General features: G+C 33.0%; 2 protein-coding genes across 4 annotated transcripts in view; both read left to right on the top strand.

Moving 5' to 3' along the window:
• Window positions 1–441, top strand: part of LOC143250888 (organic cation transporter 1-like) — a 41,616-nt gene extending 41,175 nt beyond the window's left edge. For both annotated transcript variants that reach the window (XM_076502045.1, XM_076502044.1), the window contains one exon: window positions 32–441. In XM_076502045.1, the coding sequence (XP_076358160.1) occupies window positions 32–224 (193 nt within the window). In that variant the 3' untranslated portion in view covers window positions 225–441. The remainder of the gene's footprint in view (window positions 1–31) is intronic.
• A 7,754-nt stretch (window positions 442–8,195) lies between these two features.
• LOC143250887 (anoctamin-10-like) overlaps window positions 8,196–19,757 on the top strand; it is a 63,132-nt gene continuing 51,570 nt past the window's right edge. Inside the window, exons 1-2 of one of the 2 annotated variants that reach the window (XR_013028422.1) lie at window positions 8,196–8,513; window positions 11,847–12,078. Coding sequence is in view for 1 of the 2 variants with exons in the window: in XM_076502043.1 (XP_076358158.1) it covers window positions 11,881–12,078 (198 nt within the window). In the remaining variant the exon portion in view is untranslated. The remainder of the gene's footprint in view (window positions 8,514–11,846; window positions 12,079–19,757) is intronic. The other variant, XM_076502043.1, reaches the window with a different exon arrangement.

Genomic DNA, 19,757 nt, shown 5'->3' with positions numbered 1-19,757 from the left:
TAAAGAAAATGTATATATTTTTCAATCTTAGAAAATCATCCAAGAAGAATGAGCAGACACGTAGCAACCCAGAATCTCCTCAAGTTGAAATGCAAAGTCCCTCTATATGGAATACATCTGATGAAAGAGGCCCCAGTGTTAAAGAAGATTGTCTTATTGATACTTCCAAGCAGTCTTTAACTAACAAACTTGATAACAATTCAACGAATGCCCTTATTACCTGAATATGAATAGCGTGGATAAAAGCAAAAACAAGGCTCGAGATTTTTTTTTAAATATAATCATTATAAGAACAAGGCATAAACAAAAATTTCAACTTTGGTAATATATAATCATGTGTGTCAGAAACATCAGTGTGTATATATATATATATATACGTATACATATACTTTCATATGCCCATATTTTAATATTAATAAAGTTTGTATTTATAATTTTTTATTTCATGAGTTTCAAGATACATTTTATATAAGTAATTGTGTTATCTCAAGCATTTTTCAACATTCACAATTCTCACAAGAAACCCAAAAATTCGACCATTTTCTGAAAGTATTCTGCAACCTGAAGAAAGAATGGTTACTCTGGTAATTTGCCTTAATTTCTAAATAACATGCCCACTATATTGCATTCTAAGTGATCCGTGACTATCGTGAGAGATTCTTATTTTGACGTTTATTTAAATTAATTAAGGATATCCATTAAGGGAACTAAAATTGTATAAAGAACAATGTTAGATAATGTTCCATTTACTCTTTTCTTTTGTTATGAAATCCCTAATGAACTCATCACATGTTAATTGCATACCCTGCTTTGTAGAAAATAATAATTGACTCATTAATTTATTAAGTACTTGTGCCTTTAAATTCAAAAACAAGTTTACAGACATGTAGAAATGTGCCCTATTTTATTATTTTTATCCCTTTCTTGGGCAAAAATCCTAAAATAAAATAGTCCATGTATATCATCGAACAGTTTAAAGTTATAATACGAAAATTTGCTGTAATCAAGAGAGCCAACTGTGAGTGATGGATACTTAAACACACATAATGGATCATCGTTCTGTTAAGATGTGTTTGGATTATTGAGTTTCCTGTTTTGTGAGTTATCTTAATTTTTGGTCCTACATAATTTCTAAGTATAACGCATGTTAACTATATTATATTCTCAATAGTCCATTACTCTTGTATAAGGATTCTGTTTTTATTTGTTGTTTAACAAGAAAATGACTGCATTACCTATATGTTTTGTATTATCCCTAGCTTGCTAAAGTTGGCAGATATAAGTCACTCAGGAATAATAAATATATTTGGTATATATAACAATCACATACGAATGGTCACTTGTGCATCTATATTATACTTATGCGCATAGGCAGATAGGGTAGCTGGTGCATTCTCATCCGTTAACTTGTATCTATACATGTATAAAACATATTTAGAATGTGTATAAATAGACGTAAGTATCTTCAAAGTACACTATTTTTAGAGAAAATTACGAAAAGGTTTCATGTCACCCAGACCTCCCTACATGTCTTCACCATTTATTTCATTTTGTCTCCAAAAGTAGTACCTCTGTATATAGCCAAGTGTGAAACAGTAATTATGATTGATGGTAAAAAATATAACTTTCACCTTTCATAAATACAATGAAAGAACGGCTCAAGTCTAGGTTATACTATAAGCATGTGTTTTAAAGCACTACAGCTTTATCAAGCTTTAGAAAAAAAAACATTTTAGACAGACGGTAAAATATTAGACATTACGAAAATAATGATAATGACTCAGTACATCATATAACAGTCACTGTAGTGTAATTCAAGTTAAACTTTTTAAATCGATTTCCGCAGATTGACAAAAAAGTGAATTTAAAACTTCTAAAAAAGAATGAAATTGACTCTGTAAGTGATGCTACTTCATAGGTACCTGAAATACATTGAATACAAGAATCCTTTTAAAACAACAATGAAGAAAAAATAACTACAATTTTATCTTAGTACAAGATAAATTAAAATGTATAATTAACATACACCTTGAATATGTCCCCTGGTGGGAGTGTAGTAAATTTTTAGACCTGCAATGTTAAAATCCAAGATTCGATTAAACGCGGTGAACGCAGCCCAGCATGATTTGCGATCTGAGGGTCAAGGACTAGAATCCCCATCCCACCAAACATGCTTTTTCAGCTGTAAGGGCTTTATAAAGTCACTGTCAACCCAACTATTTATTGGTAAAAAAGTAGTCCAAGACTTGGCAGTGGATAGTAATATCTAGCTGCCTTTCCTCTAGTCTTTTACTGCTAAATTAGGGATTACTAGTGCAGATAGCTCTCGTTTAGCCTCGCATGAAATCCAAAACAAAATGGATACCGTAAATAGCCCAATGTGGCTTTTCTCTAAAGCAAAAACCAACAAATTCTTTCAACGATCGTTGATTGACTCATCTTCAAAGGTTGTAGTTTGTTTCAAAATCCATGCAAAGCTGCTCAAGAGCAATATGTACAAGCCATCATTAACTTGGCAGTGATAGACCAGAAGGAGTGCAGCTAGTCGACACAATCTACCATCGACTCTTATGGTACTTTTTTAACAATGAATAATGCGATTTAACATCACATTTAACCCCTTATGGCTGAACGAGCGAGCATGTTCAGTGATGGAAATTTGAACCTGCGATCTGGAGACTGAGAATTGTGCACTCTAACCACTAGGTCGTGTAAGGTCTCACCTTCAAAGGAAAGATTGCATGTAAAGGTTTCTTTAATGACATACCTTTTACATTTAATGTGTAACATATTGAATTAATAACTTTATAAGTTACACATTATCTAATAAATTAACATTAGAAACACATAAAACAGTCGTATTGAGGTCACGCTTCTCTAATTTTTTCATCAGTTAACATTCATCTATAAAAGTATTGACGCCGTAGAATGAAGTACGGGTTGCGAAAATAAAATATTTGGCAAATCTTACCAAATAATCTTGAAGCATATCAGACAACTAAAAATACTTTTAATGAATTAAAAGTTTTTTTAATGATTACAGTGATTTTTATTTCTTTGTTTGACACTTGTTAGTACTACAAGATTTTGAGAACAGAAGTTGAGTACATTTTAAAAGTATTTGGAAGCCTCTCTAGGGTTTCCCATGTTGTCATGTACAGTCATGTTCTACCTAAAGACTGTAAATCTTGACAATAGCCCTACAGCATAATATCCTTGTAAAGACTCCATTGTGAAGCTGCCTTTGTGATCTGATACGAGATGCTGCACTTTAGTTACCATAGCTGGGGCTGAACTTGATGCAGGTCTCTTTCTGAATAGTCCTAATTCCTCAAGATCACCCATATTTCTTTCTTTTACAATGCCATCAAGTATACAAGGAATGTCTGTTTCTTGAAATTTGAAATCCTCAATTTGAACTCATATCTATGATTTGAAAGACCTGTTGCATACCTTTCCCAAAATTGCTTAATTTTTGTGGCATCATACTGGGTACAGGTTAATCCTGTGTTAAATATTGAACTTTGGAGAAGGAAAATTGAGTTTGAATACGTGTAATGCTACAAAATACTTCATGTGCTTTAAGTTATAGGTGTACCATGAAAGTGACGGTCAATTATTTATTGTGAATGGTATGGTAGTGTTGAACGGTTTTCTTCTCTTTTGTTATTGGTTCAAGTTCATTACGCCAGTAGATGACTTTAATAGCTTTGCCATAACATACAAATACATTCTCCTACCTAGGAAATAACCAGTAATATCAAAATGCAGTTCTGATACACACCATTCCACCAGTTCTTTATATCAGCTGTTGATGTCACCTGAGTTGCTGATATGCACACAAAATTGTTTTAATATAACTTACTCGATCTCTTTATATACGTAGAAAACTATATGCAAGAAATAAAGCTTTCTGTATTTTTGGAACAACTATATGAATTTGTAACTTGCGTTTAATATAAGGTTCTTTCATAAACATAGTACTTACTAAAATCGTTTAAACAAGATATCCCATCAAAATAAAATACTAACACTAAAATATTAACACCAAAAGCAGCCTACCTTAACAATAAAATATTAACAGTAAAAGCAGCCTACCTTAAACGTGAAAATATCTAAGTTTAAATGCTTGTCCTTTCAATCGTGGGGGCATTAGTATGTGATTATAAATCTCACTGTCCATTGGTAACAGTGTAGCCCAAGATTTGACGATGAGTGTTGTTAATTAACTGTTTTCCTTCAAGTCTGTTACAGCTAAATTAGGGGCAACTAAAGAAGGTAACTTTCCTGTAGCTTTGCGCGAAATTCAAAACAAGATGGTCAAACACAAAATTAAATGAATCATTGGGGGACACGAAACCTACAGGTGTAAGAGGTACATGTTCTACAGGCAAAATATACATGTGTACACATAAGCATGTAAAAATGTTATTTGAACATTGCATAAAAGGAAACTTTAGGAAATACAATCTTTGTAACTGGCAGTTACAGCTTTAATCTATACTTTTGACCACGTTTCCAGAACTATTCAGAATTTGAGTTACCTTAAATTTCAATTTTTATGCTATTTAATATCAAATTCTTAACCTCTTTGACTACTTTTTCAACTCTTTAGTTGTAGGCTTGTTCTAAATTAAACTCACATGTGGCGAAGCGGCTACTAACCTATGGCGATTTGGTACCTCACTTCTACCAACTACTTTTAAACATAATTAATTCTATCAATAAGTAATTTAAAACATTATTGTGTATTTTTCTACTACTCCATATCTATAGAAACACGGTTATTTTTTTTGTCACGTGGCGAAAATGCTAACACGTTCTCCACAATTTTGACTGTTATGAAAAAGCTGTTGGAGATCTCTGCGGCCATGGAGAGCAAATACAGTGTTAGTTTACTGTTAATCATCATGAAATCATTACTAAGTATGTAGAGATACCAAAAACACCCTGTGATGACCTAACATTGTCCTCACCAAAGCCTATGAATAAAGATAAATTGCTCAACAATGCACCCAACATGAGAGTTCTCGGTATTGCCAAATGGGCCACATAAGCAGTGAAGGGTCTGAGAGAGCTGAAGGTGTTGACCAGCATTCCCATCACCTAATTCTGGAAAAGGTTATTGAATGTCAAACATAAAGTCTAAAAAGCATTAAAGATCGATATGAGGGCTGTTTAATCGAGAAACCAAGAAACCACTGCATGTGGTTTTATTTCCAAGTAAATCACCACATCTCGCAAATAAAAGGACTTTCCTGGGGCTTAAGTTCCCAAGGAAACCTTTCAAAATTTAGGAAAGTCAAATTATGCTGGTCGTCATAAAGAGATTGCCAGCACTTATCAAATAACTTGCAACAAAGAAAAATCATCGAGCTAAATAACCAATGAAAGAAATTCAACACCGATTTCTGAAGTGTGACCTGGGATCCACATACAGATGATATTCCTGCCTATTGCCAACAAAAATAGAGTTGTTCGCCACATCCCAACTGAGATTTTTAAACCATTTTAAATTGCAGTAGTTCAAGGTGTCAAAGCACCACTTTCACAACAGCAGGCAGCAAGGTGAATGAATGTCTTTCCATTTTATAATCAGGAGGCAAATCGGCCAGAGAGAAGAGTATTCTGATTCCTGACAAAGCGGACAAAAATGCATAAATTCGTGATGACAAGAAACCCACTTGAAGAAAAAGTGTATCTCAGAACGGCTGAGAACAACGTTTCGACCTTCTTAGGTCATCCTCAGGTGACAGGTACATTTACGTTTGTGTTAGCTTGTATTTGTTGACGTAAACATCAAACATTGTGCACATGTACAAGTTTGTGTCCAATATTACTATTTTATGTCAAACGCAGTCAAATATTGTACAATACAGTATATGGAGGTCCTACTGTTATTATGTGGTCCTTTCTCATTTTACTCTGAGGGAAATCAGTGAATCTTCAATACAAGGTCAGCAAAGCGCTGATTTTTCTTCATATCAATGTTTCTCAAACTTAATTACATGTCAAGTAAATAATAAGCTTCCAAAGATTAAGTTTGAACCACCACCACCACTGTGGCTGAGCAATAAGCTTGAGGGTTTATGGCTTGTTTGTTTTTTAATTTGGTGCAAAGCTACACGAGGACTATCTGTGCTAGCTGTCCCTAATTTAGAAGTGTAAAACTAGAGGGAAGTCAGCTAGTCATCACCACCCACCGCCAGCTCTTGAGCTCCTCGTTTACCAATGAATAGTGAGATTGACTGCAAATTATAACGCACTCACGGCTGAAAGGGAAAGCATGTTTAGTGTGATGGGGATTCAAACCCGAGACCCTCAGATTACAAGGCGAGCGCACTAACTACTTGGTCATGCCGGGCCAGTGTTTATAGCGCTAAAAATTGTTTTTCGATACCCGCAGCGAGCACAGCGTAGATTGTGTGGCTTCGTAGATGATATAGTTAATTATAACAAATGAACATGATTGTATTTAACAGTTGATAACATGTTAAAGTAGAACTTAAATTGCATTGTACGGTTTTAACTTCAAACTAAAAACAAATATCCACATTACAAAGATAGATCTACAAAACAATCCAAACTTTTATAAATTTGTATATTTTGTAATTTCGTTAGTAATGTTATGAAATCAAAAATCCTGAAGATTACCGAATGAAGATCACTAATAAATTTGAGGATTAGCAGACCGACTGTGATGTTTATTAACGGCAAAACGTATTTATTGTTACTAGTTTTATGTTAATATAGACGATATGATTGGCTTGTATGCATTACAAAATATTAGCTTGACCAATCACTGAAAATCATTTGTAACAACATACGAGTTCTAATAGGAAGAATTAGTTACATGGATGTTACGTGATACATTATCAGTTTAACATGGATAGTAATGTAAATAGGCTCTGCCTTTGCACTGGAATATCGACGAGGTGCAATATAACATATTCATGTGTTAATGTCATCTACCTGTGTAAATCAGTAATAGTTAGCTCTGAAGGAAAACCTTAAAGCAAATCCACTAAGGCATTTTGCTGTATTTCTTTAATTTTGAACTGCTGACCATACGAAAAGGAAATCGACTAGTCACACCCACCACCAAATTTTGGGCTATTCTATAGCAACTAATAGTGAGATTTATCGTGGCTAAAAGGGCGTGGATGTTCGGAGTCTAGTTTGACCTCACAACCAACAAATTGTAAGACAAACACACCTAACAAAAAAAACATACTAGACCTTGCTTAAAGACTAAACACACAAAAAACTCAACTTACTGATAACGCCTAAAAAGAAAATACTAAGTTCATTTTGAACAACACACCAATTTGTAAACAAAACAGTATATATTTATTACTTTGTTTAACTGAACCGGATCGTATTTATGGTAACATCATGTATGCTTTACGTTGCCTTGGAATTCTTTGAAAAGTATTAGTTTCATCGCTGATCATTAAAAGATATATTTATAAGGGAATGTGTCCAATCATTACACAATGATAAGTTCTTTCAGCCACACAGCGTATGCTAACCATTTTTTTCACCTTTATCGCAATCATAATCACTACCCAAAGTTTTCAGAAAATCCACTTTATTTTCGGTAAGAATAAAAGCCCAAGATTCGTATCTTGTCAGTCACTTTACATTAGGTATAATATTTATGTTTGCATTCTTTCTCAGATGAAACAAATATTCTCTACATTTTTTATTAGAGCTAAGTTTAGAAAATATGTAGGTTACACGCCATGAAACTGACGACAATTTTGCTAAAAACAGCAGTACAATTCTTTAAGTTTTAATGGCAATGTTAGTCATAACTAAAGCAAGGTGGAGTTAAATATAGAAACGAATAATTTGTTACATTCCCGGATACCACTCAAGTAATGCTAGAACAGATTACGATAACACTTCTTCAAGTGTGTAAATAAAAACCGTTAGAGCAGTATTAACGGGTACTATTTGTAACTTTATCTACTGTTATTTGTAATTTGGGCACATTTTTTACAAAAAAAAGGAAAAAAGTAAAAAATTCTGTATTTTATGTTTGTTGTACCAACGTGCATGTAGCATAGTTCGAACAAAATATATGCCTGAAATAGCACAGTAATAGAGGGCGCTAAGTTACAATGATACAATACGAAGTGAGTATGAGTTGTTTCGTGATTTTAAATTAAGGCAAGTAGAATACATATTTACCATTTTAAAGAGGCATGATAAAATGCAGAAAATCATTATTCCCTTAGGAAACAGAGTGGTTTTTAATTTAGAGAACTTTTTCGAACAGCGCGACCAGAAGATAGGAAGAGGTCGTAAACGTACCTGACCAACCGAGACGTTCAGCGACTTAAAACCCTGGTGCCAAACGTCGACATCAGCTGTGATAGCAATTTTGAAGTTCGCATGGTTTTGAAATATAATATGGGACTCTTTTGCGCATGCGTAAATAGCGCCAAATGATTAGTTTAACTCGTGGTACGATAGTTGTAGTAGTGGTAACATCGTATTTTGCAGTGGTATGCTATTGTTTTCAGGTTTATTGTTTTAAATATTTTGATATTTGGGTTTCTAATTAATACTGTAAAAGACGTTTAGAACTTTCTATACTCAGAAAATTTTCGGTCATGAACGCATGTACTCCTAATCCAATGGAAAATTGACTTTTATATAGTGCATTTCTGATTATCACTACTAATACTAGTATTGTAGTAATACAGCGGTTTTGAGTAACAAGTAAACCGCACTGTACAGGGAATGCTGGTATTACGTATTTTAAATAAAGTTGAAAGCAATAAAGAACTATCGTGTTATCAGCTTCATGTAGTTAAATATTTGTGAGTAAATAAGGAAACTAAATTACGATTCTCCAAGAACTATATTCTAGCCAATAGTGAATAGGAATACTTGATTGTTGTGGTTAGTGGTAAACAAACTAATATGAACTTAGTGATAAAAAATTTAGTAAGTTGTAATCCATGCAGTAAAAAACAAGATATTACTGTTTTAGAAAACTGTCAAAAACCTAAATTAGTAAACTATGTTTTAGGCTGTATTTAACTATCACTGGTCTAATCTAACTGTACGTGTAACAATTGTCACTTAAAAAGTGATTGGTTCACGATAAGTCTACTGACTAACAACACCAAAATCCGGGATTTTATTGATTGATTTGGTGTGTTTTATGGTACAAAGCAGCTAGGCTATTTGCGCCAAACGTCCGGTAAAAAGGTAAAAATAAATTAAATGTAGTAAAATACATAAAAGAAATGAAGGTCAAACAAAACACCATTAATTCCTTGTGGTGGAGAGAACACAGATAGTATATGTAATATGCCAAAAGAAGTAAACAAAATCCGTCGATTCATACATTTATGTACTGCCATCTGTTAAAGGTAATTGCAAAATTGGATATTGTGCTTGTAGACCTTAGTTTCAGAATAATCCACGTGCCATTTTACAGTATGCATTGGGTGTTGTGTAAACTAAGTTTCTGCTGTTGTTATTACATGTTTTGTGATTTCAGTGGACAACAGCATGAAAAAATTTAAATATACTAAATAAAATTCATTAGCAAACACAATATATGAATATTCAATGTAAATGAAATTTAGAGTATGAATAACAATACTGTACTTTAAAAATTAGAGCACAAGATCTTTAATATTTGAATATGCATCTGTGCTGTATTATGTGACAAATTTCCTGACATTTACCATTTAGTAATTTCACAGACTTTTTTAGTGAAAACATATTGTACATTAATTGTTGATCAATGAATTATATTGGTAATTAACTTATTATGCATAAGTTATTTAAAATTTCTTACAGTATGAAACTTTTAATAATTGTACCAGAAAATAATAAGCAAGTGTAGTAAGTTTTGGTGAAATAAACATTCTATAATTAAAGGTAACTTTTCATACCATGTAAAAAAGGATTCTTATAGTGTATCTTATACCAAGCACATTGGAAAATGAATAATTGATGGTTCTAAAATTAATTCTGTGTAACAAAGCTACTATTCTATTGTATTTTTAATAGTATTATTAATCCCCCACAAGAATTCTATCTTTACTGTACCATAACATGAAAGCTTTCATTGCACATCATATCTTGTTAAAAGTATTCTTTTTATTCAGTTACATTATTGAGTCTGTTCCTATTTGTATTAAAGGTATGTGATTCAAACTGCAATAACTCCAGTGCATTATTTTGCACTTATAATAAAGGCCATTTCCCAACTATTTGTTCAACTTACAGAATGACTGACATTATTCTGTAATATCTCAACATCTTCAGTTCAGTTTGATACCATCAACAAATTTTACTAATTAATATCAACATAAATAAGAAGGACCTAAAGCCAAAACTGAATGCAGCAATACTCTACTAGTAATACAGGTCCACTTTGACTGGGTTCCATTGATAATAACATTTTCCTAACTCCTTTCAAATTGCCTTACAGTGTAAGTAAATAGTTTTTTTTCCAAACTACAACCAGTGTAGTGTATTTTGAAAATCTTGGGAATTTTCTAAGGACTGGAAGCTTCCTGTTTTTGGTGATACTTCATACTAGCTCACATTTGTGCCCCATTTAGAAGGGTTAGTAATTCTCTGGTTATAGCATTCTTGAATGGATAGTATTCAGTACGTAAAATATGTAATATGAAGAATGAACTCAAAGTTTGAATAGCAATAGACAAAATTGCCTATTGTGTGAATAACTTGTGCATTGAATTAATGTATTACAACTGTTGTAAAACATCTGATGATAGTATGTTAAACATCAATTACAAGAAAAATAATAAATTCAATATTTAGTGGTAATATATAAATCTTTTAATTATATTTTTAATTGTATTAAATTTAGTACATTATATGTAGCAATTCCAAACATTTGGGTTTTATTTTTTTGCAGTTTACTTGTTAAAAGTTTCCCACTAATTAGATTCAGAATACTCTTAAAGTTTCTGCCAAGTTACATCTGCTTGACAGAAAAATATAAATATCATGACTGATATTTTTGCAGGTTGGAATTTATCAAAATATGCATACAAGTATCGGGTGCATCAAAAGTCACTTTGTCCATTCAGTGCCTAGGAATTAGATGAACATAGTACTGTGAAACTCTGTGTACAATCCACTTTTATTCTGCAGAAGTTGTACTTACTTGATGTTTTTTCTTCAGTTCTGTTCTTAACTTTGCCACATTAGAGACAGAAATGGAATCTTTTGATAATTGTGATTTGGAGGGAGAGGATCTAGAAGGAATAGATACAGTTGATGGCCAAAATTTCTGATATTCTTACATATCAAGAAATATTCATTACAAAATAAAGTGTAACAATTTCCCCAGTCTTTTACATAGATGAAACAAGACATAACTTGAAGGACATGTTAAAGAGTGTAAAAAAAAAAAAAAAAACCTTTCCAAGTTTATGAACTTATGAACAAAAGAAAAAGACTTATTCTGAACAGAATGTTACCAAAGCTAAACACGAACTTGACATTTATAGAAAAAAGTTAGAGGAGTCTTTTTAATAAAATCAACAATTAACAAATTCCCAGGTACATCTTGATATCTATTTGATTATTATTTCTCCAGGCATTCCTAATCTTATTATTTTATCTTCTTCACATTTTATTTTGAGAAATGTTTTTTGACTAATGTATTACCTCTGGTTTTACAAGTTTGATCTTGTTTCTTGAGAATTTGAAATGCATGCAAAACATTTAAGTAAAAAAAGTGTGGCAAAAGATATACAGGGACATAACACTCCATTTCAGTATAACATATACGTTGTGCTACCCATAACACTGCTTGTACTTACTTGATGTTTTTTCTTTAGTTCTGTTCTTAACTTTGCCACGTTAGAGACAGAAATGGAATCTTTTGATTATTGCGATTCGGAGGGAGAGGATCTAGAAGGAATAGATACAGTTGATGGTCAAAATTTTCCTGGAACACTGTGTGTGATAGTCTTTCAGCAAAAGGCCAATCAGAACACTGTAAACTGGCTCACAGACCTAATTCAACAACCTAGGAAAGCAGGTGGAGCTGGACTTTTGGTGAAAAAACAGGTATTGTATGTTTATAAATTTTTCATGATTAAGATATAACCATGTTGACTATAAGTATATTAAACTATTCTGGGGCATTTCTTTTATATTTACTAGCTATGCCTAAGTATGATTAGTCGTACCAGGTAAGTCAGCTAATAATTTACAAGGTTTAGCCTTTATTGTTAATAAGTGCTAATTTTTCTCATGGTGTAATTTCTTATAAGTGAAACATTCACTATTGTTTATCGTTAAGATATTTTTTAAATTATTTTTCTACTAAAACAACTAATAAATGTTAAGTAAATTTCTTATGGTGATTCTTATGACAGACTTCTTTAATTTTGTAAAAGTCATGGATGTCAGCAAGTTTATATTTTGAAGTGCTCACATTCAAGTATAGAATATAGACAGAAAGGTCAAAATCATAAATGATACTGAGAATTTAAACGTTTCTTTTCATGGATGTACAGATATTGAGGTTATTTCATGTGTTTGGTATGCTCATTATTTCCAAATATTTTTCTTATATAATCTTCACTTTCAATATAAAAATTGAAAATATTAGTTCTTGAAGATAAGTTTTAGTTTTTAAAGTAAAATTGAATGCATTTATTTTTAATAGAAATTCAGTATGTACACTAACATTATTTAAAAAAAAATATCCTATTTAGTTTATTTAGAATTTTTATCAAAATGTATCGTCTGTGCTTTACTATTAACATTGGTGGTACATGGTGTGTTAATTTATAATAGAGCAGGAAAAATGCACTTAAAATGTATTAAAAGTCATACGAAAAAAATGTGAACAAAGGAACTAAAATGAATATGAACAATTGACTGGAACCCTGGAAATCAAAACAAATAAGAGGGAATGCAAGAAAGAAAAGCAGAAAGGCATTTCTAAACTAGCTTATAGAAAGAAAATGGTATCTGTAAGTAAAAATCCAGGTTGGCTCACAAACAGTTTGAGATAAAATTAAAGAAAACCATCATAAGTGTAAGAAATTTAAATTGGCTGCTGTGGTTCCCATTAAATCATACAAGTTGACTGCATTAATTCTGAGCTGGTTAAGAAAAATAGTTGAAAGTTTAAAAAACTATAAGGCTTCTGGGGCAGATGATATTTTCCCAAGGATTTTGAAGGAATGTTAAAAACTACTATTTTTGTCAGTCCTTGAATAGTGGGCAAGTACCAGAGGATTGGAAGTTAGCTAATGTAACTCCTCTTTTAAATGGAGGTGACAAAAATTGTCCTTGTTAGTATAGACCCATTAGTCTTACATCAGTTGTAAGAAAAGTTTTGGAAAGTCTGTTAAAAGTTGCAATGCATCTTCATTTAGCTAAAGTAAAATATTACCTTAAAAATTGTTTTGAGGTGCTTTGAAAGGTTACTGCTCATGTAGATGAGGCTAAGGGTGTAGATTTGGTATATCTGAATTTTTAGAAAGCTTTTGACAAGGTGTTACATAAAAGGCTTCTAAAAAATTATCCATATAGCTGTGGAGGATAAGCTATAAATTGAACAGAAGAGTAGCTGGATGGAAGAAAGTAGAGGGCTGTTACAAATGGAGTTCAGTCAAATAGGAGTAATGTCACAAATGGGATACCACAGACCTTTGAACATTTGCTCATTTTGGTTTACATCAGTGACATAGATGAAGGAATAGTCAATAAATTACTTACATATGCAAATGATGTTAAGGTCTTAGGTGTTGTTAGCTTTGAAGAGGATGCTGCTGACTAACAAAATAACTTGTATCATTTAGTGAGTTGGGCAAACAAATAAAAGATGGGTTTTATTTATAAGTGCAGGATATTGCATGTGGTTTATCATAATTTGAATTGTAAGAATAATTTGGATGCGAATAACCTTAACAATGTTATGAAAGAAAGGGATCTTGATCAGTCTTTAAAGCCATCCAAGCAGTGTGCTGTTGCTAGTGGAAGGGCAAATAAGTTATGTTATATCTACAAAAATATTGAATACAAGTTTTAAAGAGGTTATGATTTTATTGTACAGGGCACTGGTTAAGCCATAATTGTAATTTTGTGTTCAGTCTTGGCCTCCTTACCTCAGGAGAGACAAAAAATTGTTAGAAATGGTTCAGAGGAGAGTTGCTAGGATGGAGAGATATGAGGAAAGGTTGATATCTCAAATTGTTTTCTCTTTAAAAAAGATGGGGGGATCTGACTGAGGTGTTTAATATTGTAAAAGGAATTGATAGTGTTGGTGCTTTATGTTTTTCTCATATTCAACAGTGAAAATGGTAGGACTAGGTGACATGTATACATTTTGGCAGGATAGGAATCTTCTTTAGTTGAGACAGTTTCAGTTTTCTAAGAGGGTGGTTTGCCTTTGGAATGGGTTGCCATCAGGTGTTGTAGTTACAGTCAATTTAATCAAGTTTACCAAAAGCATGATAAGTATATGAATGACAAGATTCTTTTATTTTTTAACTTATTTTCTATTTTTGTTCAGATGATGGAACATCTGACATGGACCAGTCAGCCCCATGTTTTTTTCCAAAATTGATCCAAAATATAACGAAATGTACATTAGTAGCATATGAATCACATCCCTTATTTTTCTCTAAATGTTAATAATAGCAATTTGGATTTTTTCTTTTTTGTTAAGAACAACTTAAAGGAAGATGTTCAAAGTTTATATGATTATTTTACTAATAATTTTGCATATACTTTATCATTCTATAGCTGTAAAAGGCTTGTAAAATACTGGAAAAAATGTTTTTAAAACATTGTAATCATATCTTCCTTAATGTTCTTTCTTTATTATAAAAAAATGAATATAAGTTTGTGGAATAATTAAATTGTCTTTCCTGGTATTTTTTATGCAGGTTTTATATTTTGTGACATTTTAACTCAAATTCAGACTGTGTTAATTTTGAAAAAGGTATTATCTTTATTTTGAAGCACCTCAATTGCTGCATCTTTTAAGTTGCTTTTCTTATGAAGAGCAATTTTAAACAGTACAGTGTGTACAGTAATATACTCTTCAAGAAAAGAAATGCAAAAGGCAAAATATGATACAAATTGTTAACAAGTTTATTCTGGGTAGTTCTGTATGACATGTGTGAAACTTTGCACATTCACTACTGAACATCCAAAGTCTGCAAAGGCGAAGTCCACGCTCACTAGGTGAAGTTTAACATCACTCAACGTCAATAACGAGTATGCCCCCCGTGAGCATCAACAACTGCTTGGCATCTCCTGCCCATGGAAGCGATGAAATGACGAATCACATCCTGTGGAATAGCTGTCCACTCAGCCTGAAAAGCTGCTGCAAGCTGAGGTAGAGTCTGCGGTTGAGGTTGTTGCCGTCGCAGACGTTGGTCCAACTCATCCCAAAGATGTTCGATGGGGTTTAAATCTGGTGATCTGGAGGGCCAGGGAAGAACGTTGATGTTGTGGTGTCTCAAGAAGACAGTGGTGAGTCGGGCTGTGTGAGGACGGGCGTTGTCATGTTGAAAAGCGTCGATGAGACCATACCCGATGTGCCCAAGTCCACTGCAGCCATGCTTGACGATGTTGCTGGGTGAGGATGACGTCTCTGACTGGACGTCGAGGTCGGATTCCTGCATCTCGTAGATGGTTGCGTACGGTCTGATTGGAAATCCTATGCAGCCCTGGTATGATTGAGGCAGTAGACGTCGCAGTGGTGGTCCTATCCCGAAGGTGACATAACCGGATCTAGCGATCTTGTGGAGGCGTGGTCACACGAGGTCTGCCAGATCGTGGACAGTCACGAGTTGATCCATGTTGTTGGTGACAATTCCATAGCCTTGTGATGGTGCTTGGGTGGACATTCACAGCTCTGGCAACATCTGATTGAGATTTGCCTGCTTCCAAGCGACCAAAGGCATTGTTGCGTTGTGCTTCAGTCAGTCTTGGCGTAACTGTATTGCATGTTGGTGGCTTAACACTAAGCTATGGAAACCGAGAACCCGTCACTTTTATAGGGATTTTGCACATGTTGCACTTGCAGAACATGCAGATCTCTCAAACAAATTTATTGGACACACATGCATTTTGGCGAAAAATCCGGTTTTCCTCCGTTTTCAAAGTGCACAACTTTTAGTGTCATTTTGGTCTGACAATCAGTGCCTTAACATGTGTAATATGACATACTCAGAGCTTTTAACGTTATTACATATATTTATCTTTAAATTAAAAAAATATTCCTTTTGCATTTCTTGTTTTGAAGAGTATATAATTTTGTTTGTCTAAGGTCTAGTGGATCCATTGAATTTCTATGAGATGAATTCTGATTTATACTTATTTTATGGCTTGAGAATGTATGATTTTAAAAGATGTCATCTTTCTTTCCAGTGTACCCCTTTATTTACAGTCTCATCAGGTTTACCTAGTAGTAGTTATGGTTTGGAGGAATTATGATTGTTCACCTTTTTCTCATTTCCATTTGGTATTGAACTTGTAATTATATACCACTGGCTGACTTTCCTTTTTATGATAATATGAAATAAGACCATTTTTTTAGAAAGTCTGTCATTACGCTTCATCCTATAAATTTTGTTTTATATCTTTGGTTATTTTTCTTTGGCTTTTTATGGAAATGTGTTTGTTTCTACCTTTTAAAGGGAATGAAGACCTCAAACATTTTATCCTTTTGCAGGCTGTTACAAATTTGGACTACATAATGTCTTTACTCATGCTAACCTATTGTTGTTTATGAACATTTATATTAGTTATGTAAATTTATTTTATAATGGACTTGATAAAGTGTATTTCCTATCATGTTTATTTTATTGATTATCTACTATTTCTTTCTTGTATGCTGGGATTTCTTTAAAGAGTTTTATCATTTTATACACTTGTGCTGTTGTCAGTCATACAAAGTTAAGGTCTTTCAGGTATTTTTGTTTACAGCGACCACATTTTAGATATCTAAAAGTCAAATGTATCCTCAGTCTTGAGATTTTAGGCTTTCTGGCTCTTGATAATGTTTAGTAGAACTATGATTGTTTTGCTTCATCTATTTGTCCATCATACTAAAATAAATGTGATGCTTGATTATCTGTAATCCACATTTTGACATTTTTTTTAGGAGAGATTTTAGAAGTTGTGTCTTATATAATCATGCTGAATCATTAAATTACTGAAGTGTGAGATGTTTACATATCAGTGACCACTTACAATAAAGGTATGTTATATAATCCTTAAGGACTGTAGTTCCCAACCATTGGTCCATGAACCAGAATCAATTCGAAGTTTTGTTCTTGATGATCCATGGAAAGATCTAGTGAGGAATAGAGAAAGTCAGATACCTGTAATGACCCATGAGTTTTTTGTTCTTTTTTAATAAAGATTTTCCTTGTTTATAGCATGAAAAAGATTGGGAACCACTGCTTTGGCTGATGGTTTAGAGTAAAGTTGAAAAAAAATAGACATTCCCATGAATGCTTCTTTGTAGTTAAAACATAAATAAAGTACTCATTTTTATGTGTGCTAGCCCTTAATAAATAGTTATGGATACATCCTAGAGGAACTTGCAGTGCTGGCAAAAATGCATGCTCTCCTCCTGCCAATTGTGTTGTCCTATTGCAGGACATTTGTCAGTGTGTAGATCAGACAGCATTGCACCATTTTCAATTTCAAACCAAAGGAAGGCACCAAGTCAGCAACAAACAGTTTTACTTTGTATCTTATTACAATTGTTTTTTATGTGTATATAATCATTTTTAATACAATGTAAATGACAATGTTATTCTAAGCCAGTATTACTTTTCTCATGCACAAAACTATCTCATTTTTTCCCTCTGAAAAAATGTTCACACTCATCATACCAGTATTTACCCCACCAATATTGTGCTACTATTAAACATATACGTAGTATGTGACAACTTTCCTCAGATAGTATTGTGTCGCATATACTGCCACAGGTAGCTCCCTCTTCTATTTCCACTCAATTTTCACTTTCTCGATTGGAACAGCATTCGTTATATGTGTGTTCCTTTTCACTTGGCTCCCATTTATGATTACATTTCTTTGTCATTTCAAATCTTACTGTATTTTCATTCAGTTGTTTCAACAGTTTTTCTATTTGCATTTATTTTTTTTTACTGAATTATAAAAGATCTTGTTAGCAATTTGTGATTCAGTGTATTGAGTATGAAAATTAATATTTCAATTGAAAATGCTATGGGTACAACTTCTGAGGAATCAGATTTGACTTTATATGTAGAGGAGGTACAGGCCTTAATATGCAGGAAGATAGATTCAAATGTTCCTGAGGGAAAGATAGTCAGGGATAATTATATTTTTATAATATTTCGCCATGTATTCTGGTTTTGCTGTATGTGTGAGATGTGGATAATGATGTTAGTTTCCTTTTTCTTGCTACATTTGCTGTGCCACCATGTTGTTCACTTTGGTGAAGGTTTGTTCTTCTCCTCCATTCTCCAGATTATTTGCATTTCTCTCAGTGATTCTATGGTAAACTTCTCAACTTTTACACTTTTCACATGATTTATATACCCTTCATAAGCTTGGCTCAAATGCTATTTGTGTGGCTTTGTTCATCTTTACGCACAGGAGATTTAAGTATTTCACATCATCACTGCCTTAACTTTGGTAAGTTAGATATTTATGTCTTTTGCCACCTAAGTTGATTTAGATCAATTGTAAGTTAGATATGGTTTATTACTTTGTATTCTCAATAATTTTTATTCATTTACATGTTTGTTATCGTCACATAGTTTGTGAACTAAGTAAGTTTAGATGATTTATATGTTACATATCATTACTACTAGTAACATTTAATTCATTGTTTTATATGAATAATTGTGTTTTGTCATTGTTAATTATGTGCTTTATAATCTCACTTTTTGTCAGTGTAGTACTTTATATTTTTATTTTGTTTTGTTATATCACTTACATGTTCATTTTTTTCCCACTTATAAGGCTGGGCTTTACATTGGTCCTTTTTCTACATTATTGTTGCTAGAAATCAAATATTTGCATAGTAATCTACAATTTAAGATTCAACCTCATAGTGCCCATATTGGCAGCAATTATTTATTATGTAAAGTTAAGTATTCCAGTTCAGAGCTCTACTGTAGGACTAACCTTAGCTCTTCAAGTATTTTGTTGGATAATACGAGCTGTTGCCCAATATCTTCACTTACCTTTGCATGGATAACTGGCTATAGTTTGATTCTTCACATTCACAGACCAGAGACCACACTTTTTTGTTTCGTTTGTTACGTTCCTGGTTATCTGAATCTAGTTGCAAATTGATTATAGTGGTGCCTCGGTTCTTGAATGACTCCCTTCTCGAACAATTCAGTTTTCGAACATATTGTTTGAGAAAAAAATATCTTGGTTGTCGAACATAAACTCGGTTCCTGAACTAAGCTGTCGTGGCCCAAACCTCCAAAATAACCCGACTTATGACCTGAATAACCCTTCGATCATTTTCAGCCCAAGCCAAGCCTGCCCAAAACATTTTACCCACACCTGTCACTCAGTCCACACCCCCACTAAAATCTGCTGTGAGCGTTCTCGTTTTTTTTTTTCTTTTGTTATTTTTCTAAATATTTTGATTAAATAAGCCACCATGGGGTCAAAGAAGGATAATGAAAGCAGCAAACCAAAAAGAAAAGTTGTTAGAGCTACAATAGAGGTGAAAGAAGATCTCATAAGGAAATATGAGAGTGGTG

Source organism: Tachypleus tridentatus, chromosome 5 (genome assembly GCF_004210375.1).
Source record: "Tachypleus tridentatus isolate NWPU-2018 chromosome 5, ASM421037v1, whole genome shotgun sequence".
NCBI lineage: Eukaryota > Metazoa > Arthropoda > Merostomata > Xiphosura > Limulidae > Tachypleus > Tachypleus tridentatus.
This window is presented reverse-complemented; position numbering and strand designations above follow the sequence as displayed.